The sequence below is a fragment of the Eleutherodactylus coqui genome, chromosome 2 (genome assembly GCF_035609145.1).
Source record: "Eleutherodactylus coqui strain aEleCoq1 chromosome 2, aEleCoq1.hap1, whole genome shotgun sequence".
NCBI classification, from domain to species: Eukaryota; Metazoa; Chordata; class Amphibia; order Anura; family Eleutherodactylidae; genus Eleutherodactylus; species Eleutherodactylus coqui.
The window spans coordinates 271,699,653-271,717,966 of record NC_089838.1 but is presented as its reverse complement, the minus strand read 5'-3'; the positions used below and the strand labels follow the sequence as shown (position 1 = coordinate 271,717,966).

The 18,314-nt window shown below is 41.7% G+C and overlaps 1 protein-coding gene across 1 annotated transcript in view; it reads left to right on the top strand.

Annotated features, from left to right (window-relative positions):
- Positions 1-18,314, top strand: part of UNC5D (unc-5 netrin receptor D) — a gene marked incomplete at its 3' end in the record, with an annotated part of 671,255 nt that overhangs the window by 255,525 nt on the left and 397,416 nt on the right. Inside the window, exon 2 of the mRNA XM_066589399.1 lies at positions 14,354-14,572. Coding sequence (XP_066445496.1) covers positions 14,354-14,572 — 219 coding nt within the window. The remainder of the gene's footprint in view (positions 1-14,353; positions 14,573-18,314) is intronic.

The following is an 18,314-nucleotide window of genomic DNA, read 5'->3' as shown; positions in this document are numbered from 1 at the left end:
ACCTTACAGCTTAATGGAAAGATACCGGACTGTTAGAAGGCAGATAGCACTGAAAACCGTTCAGCCTTCTCATCTATATTCCAATATTTCTGCAATTAAAAGCAGTTTGATGTTTGCCAACATATATTTAGTCGAGATAGCTGATGAGAAGGCACAGACACACCAGTATTTGATTTTACATTAGTGTTCCGGCGAGCCAAGATTTCATGGAGAACCCTGTCTCTTCATCTCCGCCTTTTCCCCCCTAAGACAGGAAAGATTAAGTTAAACGTAGATTCCTTTCCAAAATGCTGCAGCTGTCACCATGCCGATCCTCATCTCTGGCCGCCATCCCTGCCTCAATGCTCGCTTTCCATCAGCTCTCTCGGCATATGTGGGTTGTTCACTACTGAGGCCAGCTGGCAATGCCAGTGGTTATTTTTTACAATATTAATAAGAAAAGCTCTGAAATATATCTCTTGCTTACAATATTTACTCCTGAAGGAAGAGGATGCCGGAGTGTATGTGCGTCATGAAATACACCGCCTTTACATAGAATATGCAGCATTCAGATGTAGGAGTTGTGTGTCAATTTAGCAGAAATTAGTTTACCATTTGTCACTACTCAGGTCTCTACTTTTAGGGTACATTGACACGTATTGGAAATGCTGTGGATCAGCACCAAAATCTGCAGCATTTCCACATCAAAATCCGCACTGCTGGTGTCAATTTCGATGTGGATTCCGCCGCAATTTCTTAACAGCAGTAAGTACAGATACATAAGAAAGCTCCACTAGATGCCTTCACAAAGAGTGACGCTTACTGCCTGCACCTGGAACCTCTACTGAACGCACTTCCGAATCCCCTGATGTGGTGGTGGGTACAGTCTATGAGCGTCTATTTTCTAAGTATTTGTACTTGCTGCTGTTAAGTATTCGCTGTAGCTGAAAGGCTGATCTCAACTGTGAACCTGCAGCTGAATCCTCATAAACCACTGGTGCAGATTTTGACGTGGTTTATGATGCAGAAATGCTGTGGATTTTGGTACAGATTTGCAGCATTTCCACTATGTGTGAGCGCACTCTTAGTGATTTATCACAGAGTACCAAATAAACAGTTTTGGATCAACTTGGGTGATGCAAAGGGGGTGCCAGGTTTCAGGAATTGGCACAAGGTGGTTGATACTTTAGTGGTCATCACTCAGCTTAGGGATGCCACCACCTAATCGATTTGCTGCTTGAGCTCCCTTGTCACACTGTCCCTAATAGACTCTTTGCCGATACATAACAACACTGGTCATTGCCAACAGCAACCTTCAATAATGGTAATAAAGCGAGTCTCAGTCTCTCAGATTCGGCTTGCAGGAAACCAGTGGTGCAAGGTGGGTGTCTTTCTTTGGTAATTCCTCCAATGCAAGAACCATCTCTCTCTCTCGCCAATCAGGGAATCTAAGTCTACAATGGGTATAAGAAGCTGGCACAGCTTCTTCTTGTAGTTGTGCCCCGATTTCGGCACAGCCCGGGATGCTCATCTGCTCTCTGGAAAATATGCTCAACACTGTCAATATGACAGCAAACCAGCTGCCTTTGTAATACTTCCACCTCTCGTGAGACCAGACGCCTGCAGCTTCAGTCCACTCAAAGACACCTGAGAGCAAAAACGTGAACAACAACAGTTACAAAACAATAAAACCACCAGGATATATGACTTTACATATTATAATTATATGCAATCCTCCATACTCTCTTACAACTGTTAAATAACAAATTTATCTATGTTACATATCTACAACTTTAAGGTAGATTTTCCCACCAGAGAAAATTACTCTACTGACCTATCTAAATATTGTCTAATAATTAGTGCAGAATTAGACTGGACAGTCTCTAAATGTACCAGATATGTATCAGTGCCTCATGCTGGATAGGAAATCTGGCATATCTTTAGACTTTCTAGTCTAACTTTATACCTCCTATTAGTTGCCCTAATTTAAAACAAAAATTGCACCAAAATTTTGTACAGTTTTGGTGCTCAATGTCACTTTTAGGCTGGATTCACACAGGACGGAATTGTAGCGGAATTTCCGTGCGGCAATTCCGCCTGCGGCTCCTAATCCTGGCATTAGCCAGCCATGTGGATGAGATTTTGCAAAAATCTCATCCACACGGCGCGGCCAATCCGTTGCGGCAAAGCTGAGCGAAAATGGACATGCAGCGCGGAATTCAATTCCGTGGCATGTCAATTTTTTTTTCCCCACCGCAGCCTTACTCCTCTCTATGGGGACAGAAAGCCACAGCAGAATGCCAGCGGCCGAACCATTCCAAAACTTGTGTTGAATTGCTGCGGGTTTTGAAGCTGCGGCTCTCCCGTGGAAATCTCACCGTTTTTCGGTGCTGCCAAGCCACAAGATTTCCGCGGGATTTCTGTCCCATGTGAACCCAGCCTTACATCACACTCGCTACTCCACAAAGCCATGTCCATTGTCGTACAAGTCGTACAAAGTGTCTAGAAGATGATTATTGTGGTGCAAACAAGACAGATATAGGCTCGCTACCGTCAAATTTTCAATAGTAAATGTGCCCTAATATATGCAGAATTGACCTGATGTCCATCTTTTTTTTACTGGTAGTTTAGTAGCTTGTACCTTATAATCATTTGAGCCTTGCTGTAATGGAAATGACTCCCCGGTGAGCTTGTGATATACTTGTGTTTATACAAAGCAGCCAATCAGAAGAGACAGAGCTTCAAATGGGAGGAAGAAAATAGCAGCCTGAACCAATAAGGAAATAGAGGGTGTGTCTCAAATTACTGCAGACTCCTTGCAGACATGTTAGAAAACTATAGTTATACATCAGAACTCTGTCTTAGTGGGGCTTAGGTAAAAGGCACCCAAGTATAAAATTTGATGCCATTAAAAAGCAGGTAATCATCCCCTACAGATATTGGCTTGCGTATCATTTTTGAGCTCCGGTCTGGACAGATCCTTTAACCCCTTGAGTGGCACGCCCGGAAATTTTCCGGGACGAGCTCCACTGCTCATTGTGACATAGCCCGGAAGATTTCCGGGCTATGTATCACTATGGGAGCTGCAGAGCACAATGCCACAAGCTGTGACAGTGTGCTCTGCCTGCACAGACCCACAGAGAACAAAGCAAGGGCTTTGAAAAAAACCAGCGGAAGATATTGCCGATATGTCGGCAACCTCCTGCTTTGTTTACAGGTTGCCATAGAGACCATCGGCCTGTCAGAAGCAAGCCGATGGTCTCTGTGGCAGGGAGAGCTTGGTGCTTGGCTGTCAGAGGACAGCTAGGTACCTGCTCTTACAGCAGAGATCAGAGAAAACCTCCGATCTCTGCTGTGTTAACCCTTTACATGCTGCAGTCTATGTGACTGCAGCATGTAAAGGGCTGTCACTGCAGCATGTAAAGGGCTGTCACCATCGGACCCCCGGAATGTGATCAGGGGTCCTGATGGGTCCCTGTGGAAGTCCCCTAAAGGGACAAAAAAAAAATTTAAAAAAAAAAGAAAGTTAAAAAATTATAAAAAAAATAATAAAAACACTTGTCTCCCTTTACTTTGTAAAAAAATCAAAAATACAATCACACATGTAGTATCCATGCGTCGTAATGACCCAGAGAAGGAAGTTAATACATTATTTAACCCCTTAATGACATGGCCATTTTTTTTCTTTTTTCCCCATTTCTTTTTTTCCTCCCCCCTGTTTAAAAAATCACAACTTGTCCCGCAAAAACAAGCCCTCACATGGCCATGTCAATGGAAAAATGAAAAAGTTATGGCTCTTGAGACGCAACTGCAAAATTAGTTGAAATTCAATGATTAGACCATTTTAAAAAACCTGCCCTGGTGGGCACGACAGGGTGGTAGGAAACCCGCCACTCAAGGGGTTAATTCTTTGCTCGGTCCTTATTTCACAGTACAAAAAAAGAAAATCTCGTACTTTGGAACTAAATAAGCTTGGTTTCATTATTAAACAATGTAGTAGACCCAATTCTTCCAGTCTGCGCTTATGACTGAATTCACCTCATCTTCTCAGCCTGTTGGTTGTTTTCTCAGCTTTCTCTCATGCGTAAGTGTTTCAGTCTATTATCTGAAGCAATGTCATCCATAAAGCATCACGCCTGTCAGACTCTTAACTTTCCTGTCGGAGAGGATGTGAATCTTGCTTTGGCATAATACGACTTTTCAGACTCACGAAGCCTGCTGCTGCTGCTGCGTTCTTCTGCTGACACTGCAGCCATACCGACCGTTTTGAAACTTAGGCTGACGTCTCATAAATCTTTACCGTTTCGCTGTGCGAATAGCCATATCCTGGCAGGAAACTCACAGACGACTGAATATCTGTAAATAGGCCTTATTCTCACATGAACGAAAGGCACAATCAAATTTTGGAGGTTTGATAAGTAGGAGTGAGACATTTACCGACATGCCGTATGAATGTGATAACTTTCCCCCCCTCTTTTGAATAATAATACAACGAGGTACAACCACCTGTCGATGAAGTTTTGCTCTGCCACAAATTGCAAAGGGAATTGATTTTTCATTCCTTATAGTTGCGCAGCTGGCAGTGCAATTTTCTTCCTGTCACCCGGGTATTTGATGGGAGGAGTACGACCTATGCATGGGGACATTAATACATTCTTGGAAAATGAGCAAAGGCAGATAAAGGCTCATGTCCAGATAGAGAGGCAGGTCAATTTAGTGTATGAGGCCCCGGCATTGTTCATTTTGAGATACCGGTGTCAGAACTAAACTAAAGGGAAAGATAGTGCCAACTATTTTACTAATGTCCATGGGTTTTAACTCATCCATGCCTTTATATACTGAGTGGTTTACATTTATTGCAATTGTTGCTTTACCTCGAAGATGCCTAGTATGACAGTTGTAGATGCAGGAGCTGAAATGAATCTATTTACAAAGGTAAGGATCCTTTTACATCAAGCAATAAATTATTGCTTTAGGCTGCTTTTAGAGATGAGCCAGCATACTCGCTAAGGACAATTACTCGATCGAGTATTGTCCTTAGCGAGTACCTGCCCGCTCGGAGGAAAAGGTTCCACTGCCGGTGCGCGCGCGCAGGGGGGGAGGGGGGGTGAGTTGCGGCAGTGAGCAGGTGGGAGTGGGGGGGGGGGGGAGAGAGGGAGAGAGAGATCTCCCCTCTGTTCCTCCCCGCTCTCCTGCGACGCTCCCTGCCCCCTGCCGGCAGCCGAATCTTTTCTTCCGAGCGGGCAGGTGCTCGCTAAGGGCAATGCTCGATCGAGTAATTGCCCTTAGCGAGATGCTCGCTCATCTCTAGCTGCTTTCATAAAGGTGTCAAAATCGCGCGATTTTCTACAAATTGCATGTATGTGAAGCCCATGCTTTCCAACGGGCTCCTTAACATTAGCGATGTTTTGTAGGCTGCTACATTGCAAGAGAAAAAAATTGCGGCATGCTGAATATTGTGGTGTTTGCTTTGTTTTATAGCCCATGTTTCCCTATGGAACTTTCCTTTGCGTTGCATCGCATCGCACAAAAACGCAGTTTTCGTGCAAGGTGAAGCAACTTTTACAGTAGGAAATCCTACTGTTTCCCCTAAAATAACCTCTAGCTGCATTAAAAAAAAACAATACATCACCGAACAGGTGCTGTCTGCTCTGCCAAACGTCTTCTCCGCAGCTCCGGCACACTTGCTTGTAGTTTTCAGCGAACGCTTCAGAGGTTCAAAAACCCCGCCTCCAGGAAGCGCTGGCTCTGATTGGTTCTTGAGCGCTGCAGCTCAGCCAGTCACTGCAGCGCTCGATGAACCAATCACAGCCATCGATATCCCACACAACACAGCTTGCAGGGATTTCGCTGTCACCCGTATGAAAAGGGCCTTACCTAAAGAAGCCTAGTATGACTTTAGTAGATGCAGGAATTTACAAAGGTCAGGGTCCTTGGAGCATGTCTGCATACAATGAACAATGAATGCTAAGCAAACTAATTATCGTTCAATTGTTGGCTGTGTTTACACTGAATGATTACTGTTCAGTTTTCCATAATCCAATGATTTTTTGGATAATAATCGTTCCATGTAAAAGAACCCTAAGAGATTGAGTAAGTGACAAAAGGGAAATATTGGCTGTAGACGGTACACATGTAAAATGGGCCACAGTCAAGAGGGGAGAATTAGGGCAGAATGTATGAGCACGTGCGCTAATACACTCACCGCTACAAAGTGTATAATGTATGAACCATTATAGCATGCGAGTTTGAAAAAAAAATAGGAAGATAGACCCTGTCCTATCTGTCCTGCACATAGAAAAACTGTATGCAAGAAAGATAGGGCTAGTCCAATCTTTTCTTGCGCATTGTAATAATGCGTGAGACTCCCGATAGAAAAAACAAAAACGTTGAATTGATTTTCATGGCTGCATTATGGGACAAAAACATGTGTTTAAGCCCTAAGATTATATATCGGGCTGTCTTCTTTGCAATCTTTTTATTAATGACAATGTGAATGGATTAGAAAGTCACGTTTTAGTCTTTGTTTATGACACTAAACTATATAGAAAATGTAAAACTCAGCTTAGTTGTGAAATATTACAGAAAGGCCTCCTTAACAAGCTGGCAGGCTGGGTAAGCCATAGCAGATTAAGAGTTATGTTAATAAATGTAATTACGTAAATGTAATGTACTACATCTAGGTTGCCGTAAGAATATGGATGTGTATAAAGCCAATGATTGCCTATTAGCGTCCCTAACACCATGTTGTCCCTATCTGAAACTGAAGGTTTCAAATACTAAACGTCTTGCGTTTCCGCCATCTCCCAAGCGATCTAAACCTGCTATTTCCATCTCGATGTGAGGTGCTCACATAAGTCCTCATCACCACAGTTGCTGTTTTGGGGATCATATTTGACTCTGAACTTTCCTTTTCTCCCTGTACTCAATCTCTTGTGCGCTCATATCACCTGCACTGTGGACACAGCAAAAACTTCTATTGTTGCCCATTCTCACCTTGATTATTGTAATTCACTACTAATTGGTCTTCCCCTCGCTAAACTTTCTCCTCTGAGTGCAGCAGCCAGGCTCATCTTTCTACCCAACTACTGTACCAATGCCTCCACCCTGTGCCAGTCACTGCACCAATGCCTCCACCCTTTGCCAGTCACTACACTGGTTGGTCATCCAGCATAGAATATAAGTAAAACTCATCACTTTCATCTATCAAGCTCCCTACAATGCTGTGCCACCTTATATATCCTCCATTATCTTTGCATATCACCCTACCAATAATCTCAGACTAAGTTTCTTTATAATCTGAATCTCCCCTCCCATCTCCAAGACTTTTCTCAAGCTGAACCAGTCCTCTGGAATGCACTGTTTGTGGCAATAACTTTAATCACCAATATCCCGTTTTAAGCATACAATAAAAACATATTCCATGCTCTAACTCTTCTCCATTTACCCTGCTTCTATATTACCTCTTACAAAACTTGTCCTTTTCATCCCACTGCATCGCTCATACTACATATACCCTAATGCACTTCATATCTGTATATACACAGATACCGATTGGTGACCAGCTCATACAGCTTTATGTATATGCACCTCTGATTTGTAAAGTGTTGCGGAATATGTCAGCGCTATATAAACTATTATTGTACATTAAAAGTCACTTCACTAGGGACAACTTGTTTACAATACATCCGATGAGGAACCAGTACTAAACAGCATACTGGTCCTCAATACCCCAGATTAGTAGACAGCTCTGATACCGTGATACAAAGGATTCATTAGATTGCCTTCTTGAGACCTAAGCAAACATGTTAACTTATTTTAATCACTGACATGATTTAAAATTTATGTTTAGTAGATATAATGTCAGGAAATGTGACTTGTGAGGTGCCATCTCCATAATTCCTTCACTGGCCACTTATAGTCCCTTAAAAGATACAGCAAACCCAAGACCTACTGCTGCTTACTGGTTGATTCATAATTGTTTGATTCTCAGAATTCTAGGCTTTCTGATGTTTTTAGAGGCAAATTGCACCTGGGTCTGTTTTAGCCAATCCCAAAAGATGATTGGAATTTACTGTCACATGTCAATTTCAATGGACTTCCAAAGTCATTTCTACGTGTACCACTGCACTGCATATTTTTTCTGGGCACATCTCGAGCCCCAGGAATTTACAGACTACAGATGTTTTTGAGCATCCAGGCAACTAGTAAAAGTAATTTGCACCTATTCACAGCTTAAATGTATCATCGCTATATACCTGTTCATGCATGCGTATGCACATTTCACAATATAGCATTATTACATATTAGCAGTACAGTGCTTTATAGATGCATCTCTAGGGCATCTTGATGGGCGGTAGAGTTGTTGTAATGCTGAGTTCTCTTTTTCTCCTGGAGTCATCTGACAGATATTAACCTTTCATACATTAATCTTACACAATACTTTCAATAGTTTTGTCAGAGCACATCATGTTACCATTTACATTTAAACTGCCCTGGGTGATGTATAGCTCCTAAAACATAGCCTGACCTTTCACAGTAGTAAATTTCTAATACAATAAATTGAATGTTCCTTAGAGATCCTTCACCAGTTTTACATATGGATATGCCAAATAACATAATATGTAAATGATAAAAAATTCAGTAGGACAGCTATTCACATTTCCTTAAGATTAAACTCTGTAACAAGCAGTGACCTATGAGTTCTAGTTTGCTAACCCGAACCTCGGGCAGTTGATCTCGTCCGAACCCACCAAAATTTCTTCTTGTTATACACCAGTTACAGGGATATTGGTGAAGTTGGGGTTCTGTTTGTATCAAACTTTTTACCCAGATTTGGAGAACTAACCAAACTTTTGAGAAGCACACTAATCACTATTGGATCAATAGGTCGTCTATAATATAACATAAGAACTGATTGAAATGATAGCCCCACTAGTAGTAATTGGACAATGAAAGTGGTCAATGCTTGAGTGAAATTTTGAAGTAGAATAATTTTTGACTATGTGTGGCATTATCAAAAATAAAATATATGAAATAAGCTGCCATGTGTGTATATGAGAATAACACTCTTTTTGGCCATTATATGACTTATATCTTGCATTTACCACTTTTTTTTCTCTGCCGGCTTTATCTCTAATTCTCAGTCATCCCATGTTTCCATACATTACTCATATAGAAGAGCACAATTTAGTACACCTTCATAAGTAATAGCCACATGGAGGAAATTATACACCAGTATTCATAGGTGTTGCTGTGATTTCAGTAGCCTTGAGACAGTAAACACTTACTAGAAGCTGCAGCAGCACGTGTGAGTTTCTTTGCTTTTCTGTTCCTCTGTCAGTTCTCTCCTTGTCTCTCCACAGACATCTATGGTTAGCATGAGACAGCAGCAAGCAAAGACCCACCTAAACTTTCTGTTACCTGTGTTGGTGTCTTTGTTACTAGAGACTGACTTCACAGGACAACAGGCAGTGCACAGCAAATAAGAAAAAAATTACTCCTATTAGTCAGTACTTAAAAGCAATTTTTTTTTAAGCAAAAACATTATTTTACGTAAAGTAATTTACACTTTTTCTAGTTATTGCATGGGGTATCACATAAGCGTAATTTTGTTAAAGTCAGTGACCTTTTGAGGCTGGTTGTAGGGGTGATTAATCCAAACTGATACTGAGTGGAGTCTCTGATTTAGACCTATTGGATGTCTGCTATACCTACTTTTATAAGCTAATTAAAGGATTAAATTGGCTATTTTTGGAATGATTCAGAAATTCCTTGGGATAAACCATCTCTTAATAGGTACTCTTGCAAGAGTATATTATATTGTGGATTGAGAGTCTATCAGAACACTCTTTTAACCTTTTTTTGCTACTTGCAACTGTTTTTTGAGATGAGCTTAGGTATGTTTTCAGAGAAAAAAAAAGGTCTTTATCAACATATCAGTATAGGCACAATTTGAAATCCATGTAGCAGATTTATGTCCTGTCCCCCAATAAAGTGATTCGCTGTTATGTTCAGCGACAGAGCACAATAACAAATCAATAGAGATAGTGCACCGCTGATTGCCTGCCAGTCACCCGTGGTCATTAGTTTTCTTATCTTTCCCATTACGTTTCTCTTATGACCCAGATTTATATTTGGGTATAATCGGATAATTAGGGTTCCTTGACATTTCTGCTAGCCAAATAAAAGAGTGTGCATCTGGACTCAGTGATGTATATTTCTAATCTCCCAGGTTAAAATAAATATAAAAATCCCTGTCTGCGGAAGGCAAAAGATTGCCTGATGTGTATCTTAATAAGGTATCTATCAGTATGGTCTGGGCATTAGGATAACATGAGAGATAGGTGTCCTAAAGAGTCGAAAGCTATGTTTGCTCTATGTCTCATCCCTTTTTATATAGAGTCAATATATTCGCTGTACAGTAAATTCAGTCATTCCCTGCTTGGCTGAGCCATGTATCTAACAAGCAAATACAAGGTGTCCATTAACTCTCTAATTTTGCAACCAGATGCTAGAGTCGGAGAAATATTAAATAAACCTAAAGCGGTTGTCCAGTTTAGAAGACACATTTTCATAACCCTATTAAGGAATTCTGAGTTTAATAAAGGAGGCTCTGTTCAAAATCCTCATCTTTGACCAGAATGTGGATCAGGTAGTCAGAGAAGCCATGCAGCCATCTTTGTTTGTCCAGAACCAGAGGGTTGCTCTAAATGGACAGACTATTAATGGGAATGAAGACTGAAATGCTTAGTTTCCCCTATGGTGGCGCTGCAAAGAAATAGGTCCCAGCCTGGAACACTTCTAACAAGTAGGGGCTGTTGAAAGTGGAGAACCACTTTAATAGGGTTGTCTGCTTTCGACAATCTATTTTTGTTAGAAAGGTCACTGACAATAAAGATTGTAAGAAGGGCAGAAATTGGTTTTATTGTTTATTCATTAATGTTCATTGTATGTTGTTGAATAATATACAGAGCAAGGATAATGAAGGTTAATGAGTTGAATAGTAATGTTGTGGCATGAGGCAGAAATTGGGTCCAATGGATCAAACAAGGCTTGCCTTGGCAAGGGTTGGGTACCGTAGCTGGCACCTGATTCACTATAGGTTACATGATAAAGATGTGAGTTGGAAGGGGATGAGTCAAGGGTCTGTGACACAGTTAGCCTCTGGAAGACTCCAAGAGAGGGAGCTAGGTCTAAAGAGCCTATACAAAACAGCGAGAAACTGAGAAATGAATGGTGTACAAAGCACATTGTAAGCAAGGTATGGGGTCTAGCAATATCCAAAACAACCCAGCTCTTGATTCCAATGTTGCTGTGTGGGATAAAGTTGAAGAGTCGTTGCCCCATTTTGGACCTGAACGTTTGCCTCCTGCCCAGTGCAATTTGTAATTCCAGAGGCTTTAGTTTTTTGTTTATTTAAAGAAAGTGGTGGTTCAAGTAACTTCTTGCTGTCTAGTAGAAGGGCCCGTAGTTGGTGGAGGGACACTACACCAAGTTTTGAGCCTCACCTAAGGACCTTAAATCTACTCAAAATAAACCAGGCCACCCTGCCTATAAGGTCATTCATATTAGAAAGAATCAGGTTGATGGTTAAAGGGGTTGTCTCAAGGAAGCAGTGAATTTTTTTTTGCCCAGTCCCCCTAATTAAGCATACATTACTAAGCCCCCCTGTAAATGACTTTTCTAGCTGGTTTGTACTTACAGTTCCAGCGTTTCAGCAACTTATAAAAATTTTCCCAAGATGGCCGCCGGCTCTTTCCCAACGCTTGCTGTAGCCCGACGTGCGCGTTCCCGAGACGCTACCAACTGTGTCTCCCTGACAACCAGACGCCCCGCAGCCGCCGACCGGACCCCTGGATTGAACGCGGCCGACCACGGCACACAGTCACCCACCGCCAGGCAGCAGGTAACCGGCGCAGCCCCCCCCCCCGGCACAGCGACAGCCCCCCCATCACAGCGACAGCCCCCCCCCCCCGACACAGCGACAGCCCCCCCCCGGCACAGCGACAGCCCCCCCATCACAGCGGCAGCCCCCCCCCGTCACAGCGACAGCCCCCCCCCCGGCACAGCGACAGCCCCCCCCCTGGCACAGCGACAGCCCCCCCATCACAGCGGCAGCCCCCCCGGCACAGCGACAGCCCCCCCCATCACAGCGACAGCCCCCCCATCACAGCGGCAGCCCCCCCGGCACAGCGACAGCCCCCCCGGCACAGCAACAGCCCCCCTATCACAGCGACAGCCCCCCCATCACAGCGGCAGCCCCCCCATCACAGCGGCAGCCCCCCCCAGCACAGCGGCAGCCCCCCCGGCACAGCGGCCGCCCCCTCATCACAGCGGCAGCCCCCCCATCACAGCGACAGCCCCCCCCCGGCACAGCGGCATCCCCCCCGGCGCAGCCCCCCCCCGGCCCATCACTTACCTGGGCGGCAGGACGGCAGGATGTTCTAAGAGAGGATGGTACAGAATGGCCGCTCCAGCGCGCTCCCGAGCAGTGACAGCTCGTCTGCGCATGCACAGAAGAGCTGTAGCGGGGAGCACACTGAAGCGCCTCGTGCTGAAAGGAGAAGACCGGACTGCGCAAGCGCGTCTAAAAAAGCAAGCTGCCAGCGAATTTAGACGGAACCATGGAGACGAGGACGCTAGCAACGGAGCAGGTAAGTGAATAACTTCTATATGGCTCATATTTAATGCACGATGTACATTACAAAGTGCATTAATATGGCCATACAGAAGTGTATGACCCCACTTGATTTCGCGAGACAACCCCTTTAAGCAAATGTTGAATGTATAATCATATAGTGAACAATCATTATACCGATGCAGTCAAACAGAGGCAGATATCACAAACATGACTGGCGCTTTGTGACAACTCGATTTACAGCATTAGAAATATCTCTACATTAATATCTTTAATATGTTAACATTATAGTTGAGGCATTATAAAACATTAACTGTCAAGTTAATGTTTACTACATCTGTATATATTTTGGTCCATGTTAGCTATATAAATTGCTCCACTGGCCATACATTTTTAATGATGCTAGGCAAAAGATGAAGAACGATCATTCAATGTACCCTCCAGAATCAATATTAGCAACTATTGGTCAAAAAATGTAAGCATGGCTGATTTCTTTCAAGATAACGAGAGCCTGTGATCAGTTGGCACAAATGACTGCTGTTAAATTTAACCTGACGAATGATCATTTTAGCTGAAATTGTCCATTTTGATCAGCCTTAAAGTAATGTGTATGGGCATCTTAAGACTTTTACAAGGTGTGCTGCTGCTGGAACACAAATGATCTGCATTTGTTTTGCAGATCCATTGCAGGGTAAATGCTGAATGTCATAGTTCCTTTGAAACCAATGAGCTGTTTATGTGATACAAAAACATACTGGATACTCCAGAGTCCTATGTGCTTGATGCAGCCCTGTCTGTTTTGCCTAATACATGAGAATCCTGAACAGGGGCCATAAACCACTTTTAGTAACATAGAGTTTGTTAATAAAGTATTTGAATATAACACCTTTAAACTATAGGGTGATGACAAGTAAATTTGCAATACAATCATAACTTGTCTTACAAAGCTGTAGAGATATGGGGTTATCTGTGCCCCCCCCCCCCCCCCCCCACACACACACACACTTTTTAGTTCTCCATTAGTATCCAATTGTCCCTACCTGTATGCTCCATCGTTTTACTGGTCAGACATGCTCAGTAATTTGATAATGACAACACAGTTTGTATAGTTGTAAATGCAGATTCTTCAGTAACTGGCAATAGGGCATTGTGGGAGATGTAGTTTTTGTTCTCCCCAATGGCCATTTTAAATAACAATGTGGAAATCTGAAGCTGGCTAGAAAGCAGCAATGGCACAGGGCAGCAAAAATAAAGGACTGAAATTTAGTTTCATGATTTAGATGAACATTTAGAGTAAAGGTAATAAGTAGAAACACAAATGAGATATTAGACAAAAAACTTTCTGACAGTGAGGGTGATCAATGAATGGAACAGGTTGCCACAGGAGGTAGTGAGTTCTCCTTCAATGGAAGTGTTCAAACAGAGGCTGGACAGACATCTGTCCGGTATGATTTAGGGAATCCTGCACTGAGCAGAGGGTTGGACCCGATGACCCTGGAGGTCCCTTCCAACTCTACCATTCTATGATCCGAAATATGCCTTTAATATCTCAAAGTTCAAAGCTATATGTTCTTTTATCTATGGATTTGGATTTAATGAGACATTTTGATCTTTGAATGTAAAAGCAATGTTAGAATAAAATTTTGTGTGAAATAATAAGTAAAAGTTTCTGTGTTTTAGCGATTAAATTGATATTTTTTGTAACAATATTTCCCTTCTTTTTTTGTTTATTAGGGACCAACAATGGGGAAGCTGCACTAGACACTGCTCCATCTGCCTCTGGTACTCTTCCTTACTTCCAGATGGAGCCTGAAGATGCTTACATTATCAAAAGCAATCCTATCAACCTCCGTTGCAGAGCCGTGCCAGCTACACAGATCTTCTTCAAGTGTAATGGAGACTGGGTGCACCAGGATAATCACTGGTTTGATGAGATCATAGATGAAGGCTCTGGTAAGAACTTATGGTTGTGTCAAGAAACTTTTGGGTTATTTAGGAAATGTAATTATAGACCTCAACATTATCCTACCAACGTTCATAATGGAAGACATGCTAATTAGCATAAAAATAACTTTGTGAAAGAAAGAATAAAAATAAGTATTTTTGAGAACAGATGTGAAATGCTTCGCTCAAACTTATTCTGAGACAGGTGTATAGGTACGTGATATGTATTCAATCATAGGAGAAAAAAGCTATGCATTGTTCTTGTGATTTATATTGTAAATGTGAAGAGCCTGAAGGATGAATGTTACCATAGAATACACCATGCTGTGTGGTAGTTTCTCATAGTTAACAATCTCCAGCATATGAGTAACTGGGAATGTGTCACCAAGCTGCCTGAAAATAAATTCAATTAAACAAAAACTGACGTCCAAGCATTGTTCAGCCGTCTGCGGGATTGACAAGAGAACATCCTTTTGACAGCGGTGATTAACGAGGCAGGAAAGTTTCCTTCCACGTCAGAAACGTAGCACCTGTCATATTAACTTCTGTCTTATTAAAATAAAAAACAACAAAAAAACAAAAATGGAATGATGTGACGCTTGGAAGTGTCATATGGGAAGCCAAAAAATCATGTTAAAAAAACACAAAATAATAAAAATTTATATCATCAGTTATCAATCATGTTGATGTCTAAGTAAAAGATCGGTCAACCAGTCAACAAAACAAGATGGCCAATATTACAAGCTTTTTCACGGGAGTTATTTGTTATGCAATACACAGAGATGACATTGTATGGGGGTAACTGTCTTGCGCTGCTTCAACCCAAAAATGACTTAGGGTAACCCCAAATCTGTTTTCAAGCTATGAGAATGACCTTCCTTGGGTCATTCCAATATTGTGATAGCAATTTGGATGGAAGTAGTTAATGAAGAAAGAGTTGTCAAGGAACATTCCAGGCTTGGCACACAGATAAGCAGCAATAATCTATAACATGATGCAGAGATGTAGTCAGAAGTAATCCAAGTTTGGTACATGGACAAGCAGCAATAGTTTATAGATATAGGGTGGGTTTACATGGGATGACTATAGTATGAATTGTCGCTCAAAAAGGTGTAAACAGGTCTACCAACAGGGTGACAAGCAAAAAGTAGTCGTTAGTTGATTAATTATCGTCTGGTACAAGCAGGCAATCCTTTATTTTTAATGACTAACCAATAACTTTGCAAGGAAGTATGTGCTTCAACAACCACAAGTGAACAACAATAAATTGGCAAGGATGAAGTGCCAAGTCTGAGCTTATATAGGAAGCTGAGAGATGGAACTAATTAGGCAATCAAGGCAAGGATTTCCCATAGGCAAGAATCTAGGTCAATAGGTTCAACAAGGAGCTGTCCAGGATAACTGGTAGCTTAGTTAGAAGAGCTACTGCCTGGAATACAGGGGCTGCTGGAGTCAACTCCTCAAATCCTGCTACCCTATGCCATTCACATAATGTGATAAGAATGACTAGAGAAGCCAAGTGTCTTCCTTATCTCCACAGTATAAGAACCATGGCTGTCAATGATCTGTAAATAGATCCTTGGTCTATTTTCAAATGTTGAAAATACTTATCATTAGTGATAAACAAACGTTAGAAAAGTTTGGTTCGGGCGGTTTGCCGGAAGTTCACCAAAATTTCTAAAACTGTTGTATAACACTATCTAAGAGCCATTCTAATACACAGAAGTGGTGTTACATGCAAGCGGGTAAATAAACCGTTCGACTGGCTAGTATGGACATATCAGCCTGTTTCTTGCTCTCTCCTCCTTGCATGTTATTTTATGCGAATATACAATCCTTACACGCGAATGTATTATGCATATGTTTGCATGAACCCTTTAAATGCTCGTCTTCTGATGAAGAGTTGAGCGCAGCAAATATTCATTTATGCGATTATACAGTGCAGGCAAAAGTATAAATACATACAGTCATGTGAAGGAGGCCTAACACTCTGAGAGTGCTATACAATGCTTTTATGGCTCTTAGACAGTGTTATACACCAGTATTCAGGACTGGTGTTGAACAAATCGGACCAGTAGGACCCCTTTTCAGGAAGAACTTTACTAAAAGCTCGGTTTGGGGTCATGCAGAATCACACTTTTAGGAATGTTCAACCCAAAGCAGGGTTCTATTAGTTTGGTTTGCTGAACACTAATTGTGATAGGAATGTGGGAATTACTAGAATAGTGGACCAATGCCATTCGTATTTCTACAGTATGAGAATTAGGGTTCCCAAGCATCTGCCAATAAACCCCAAGTCTCTCTTTAGATTGTGAGGATATCTCATAGTTTTCTTGGAATATTTACATACCATTATAGTAATGTGTCAGCTTTCTTATTCCCACAGTATGAGGATCATGGATGCCAATCATTAGTAAAAAGAAAAGGCACCAGGACTACTTTCAATCAGTGAAAATATTTGCGCCACATTGTCTTTGGTCATCATTATCATACAGTATTTTGATGACTGGAGTAGCCTAATGCCATTCTTGGTCCCACAGTTACAACAAATGAACATTAAGTCCAACTTCAAAACCGTTTTAGGCTTCATTCACATGAGCGTATGTGATTTTATGCTGGCCACACGCTGCCGAAAATCACAACGGTAAAGACTAGCCACAATCTAATTTCAAAATTAATTAGCGTTTTCTCGTCCATTCACACAAGCATATCACGAGAAAAATACGCTGAAGCGTGAAATTCTGTCGGTCGGCAGATTGGCTTCTATCAGCTTTATATAGTTTAAATAGAGCCAGCAGTCTTCTTCTTCTTTTCCAGGTGTCGGATGCAGGTAAACTCCCTCCCCCTCCCTTCCTTTTCAGCTCCCATAGGAATCTATGAGAGCCTCCAGCGTTTTTTGTCAAAAGATAGGTCATGATCTATCTTTTGACGCTGTGAGAAACATCGGTGCCGGAAAACGGTTGCCGGTTTGACGATTTTACAGTGCACTTTTTTCCCATGTGAATGAATGCATTGGAATCCAATGCTATACATGGTAGCCATTTTCAGCTGACATTTTATAGTGGCGAAATAGCTGTAATAAAATGATCGTGTGAATGAGGTTTGAAAGTCAAGATAATTTGCAGCATCCTTCAAACTAAATAAATATATGCATCTTATAGAAGCTGTAGAAGAAAGAAGAATTAAGAACATAGCTTGATCTTGGCCAAATTCAATAATTTATCACTCTTTAACAACACGATTTTTACATTAAGTGTATCTGTACCATTCCGACAGCAGAAGCGGTCAACTTGGCTGAGACATTAAGGTTCTCTAAGCGAATGACCACATTCATTACGATACAATGACATGTCCGTAATACAGTCCTTCCTCGCTAAGTTTAATTTCTCAGCATTCTATTTTACCATGCACTTCCTATTTTACCTTGCCTTCAGACGTGGAGTTGCTTAGCAATTGTGTGACTAAAATCATCAAAGAACATTCATAAACTATATCAAGTCTTTTCATCTAGATCCTTCTTCACCCTTCTCCGCGGATTATAGATAAGAAAACACACAAAGGGTTATGTCTACAAAATTTACACTCTCCCTTCAGCATTCCGGTGCATTAAATAATAATGGAACCAATAATAAAAACCCTTAGAATTATCTTACAACCTCCAGGTAAAGTAGCTTATAAAAAAGGAAACGCAGCATACCTAATTCAGCATTATAGCGGAGATCACTGTGCAGCTGCATGAAAGAGAAGAGCG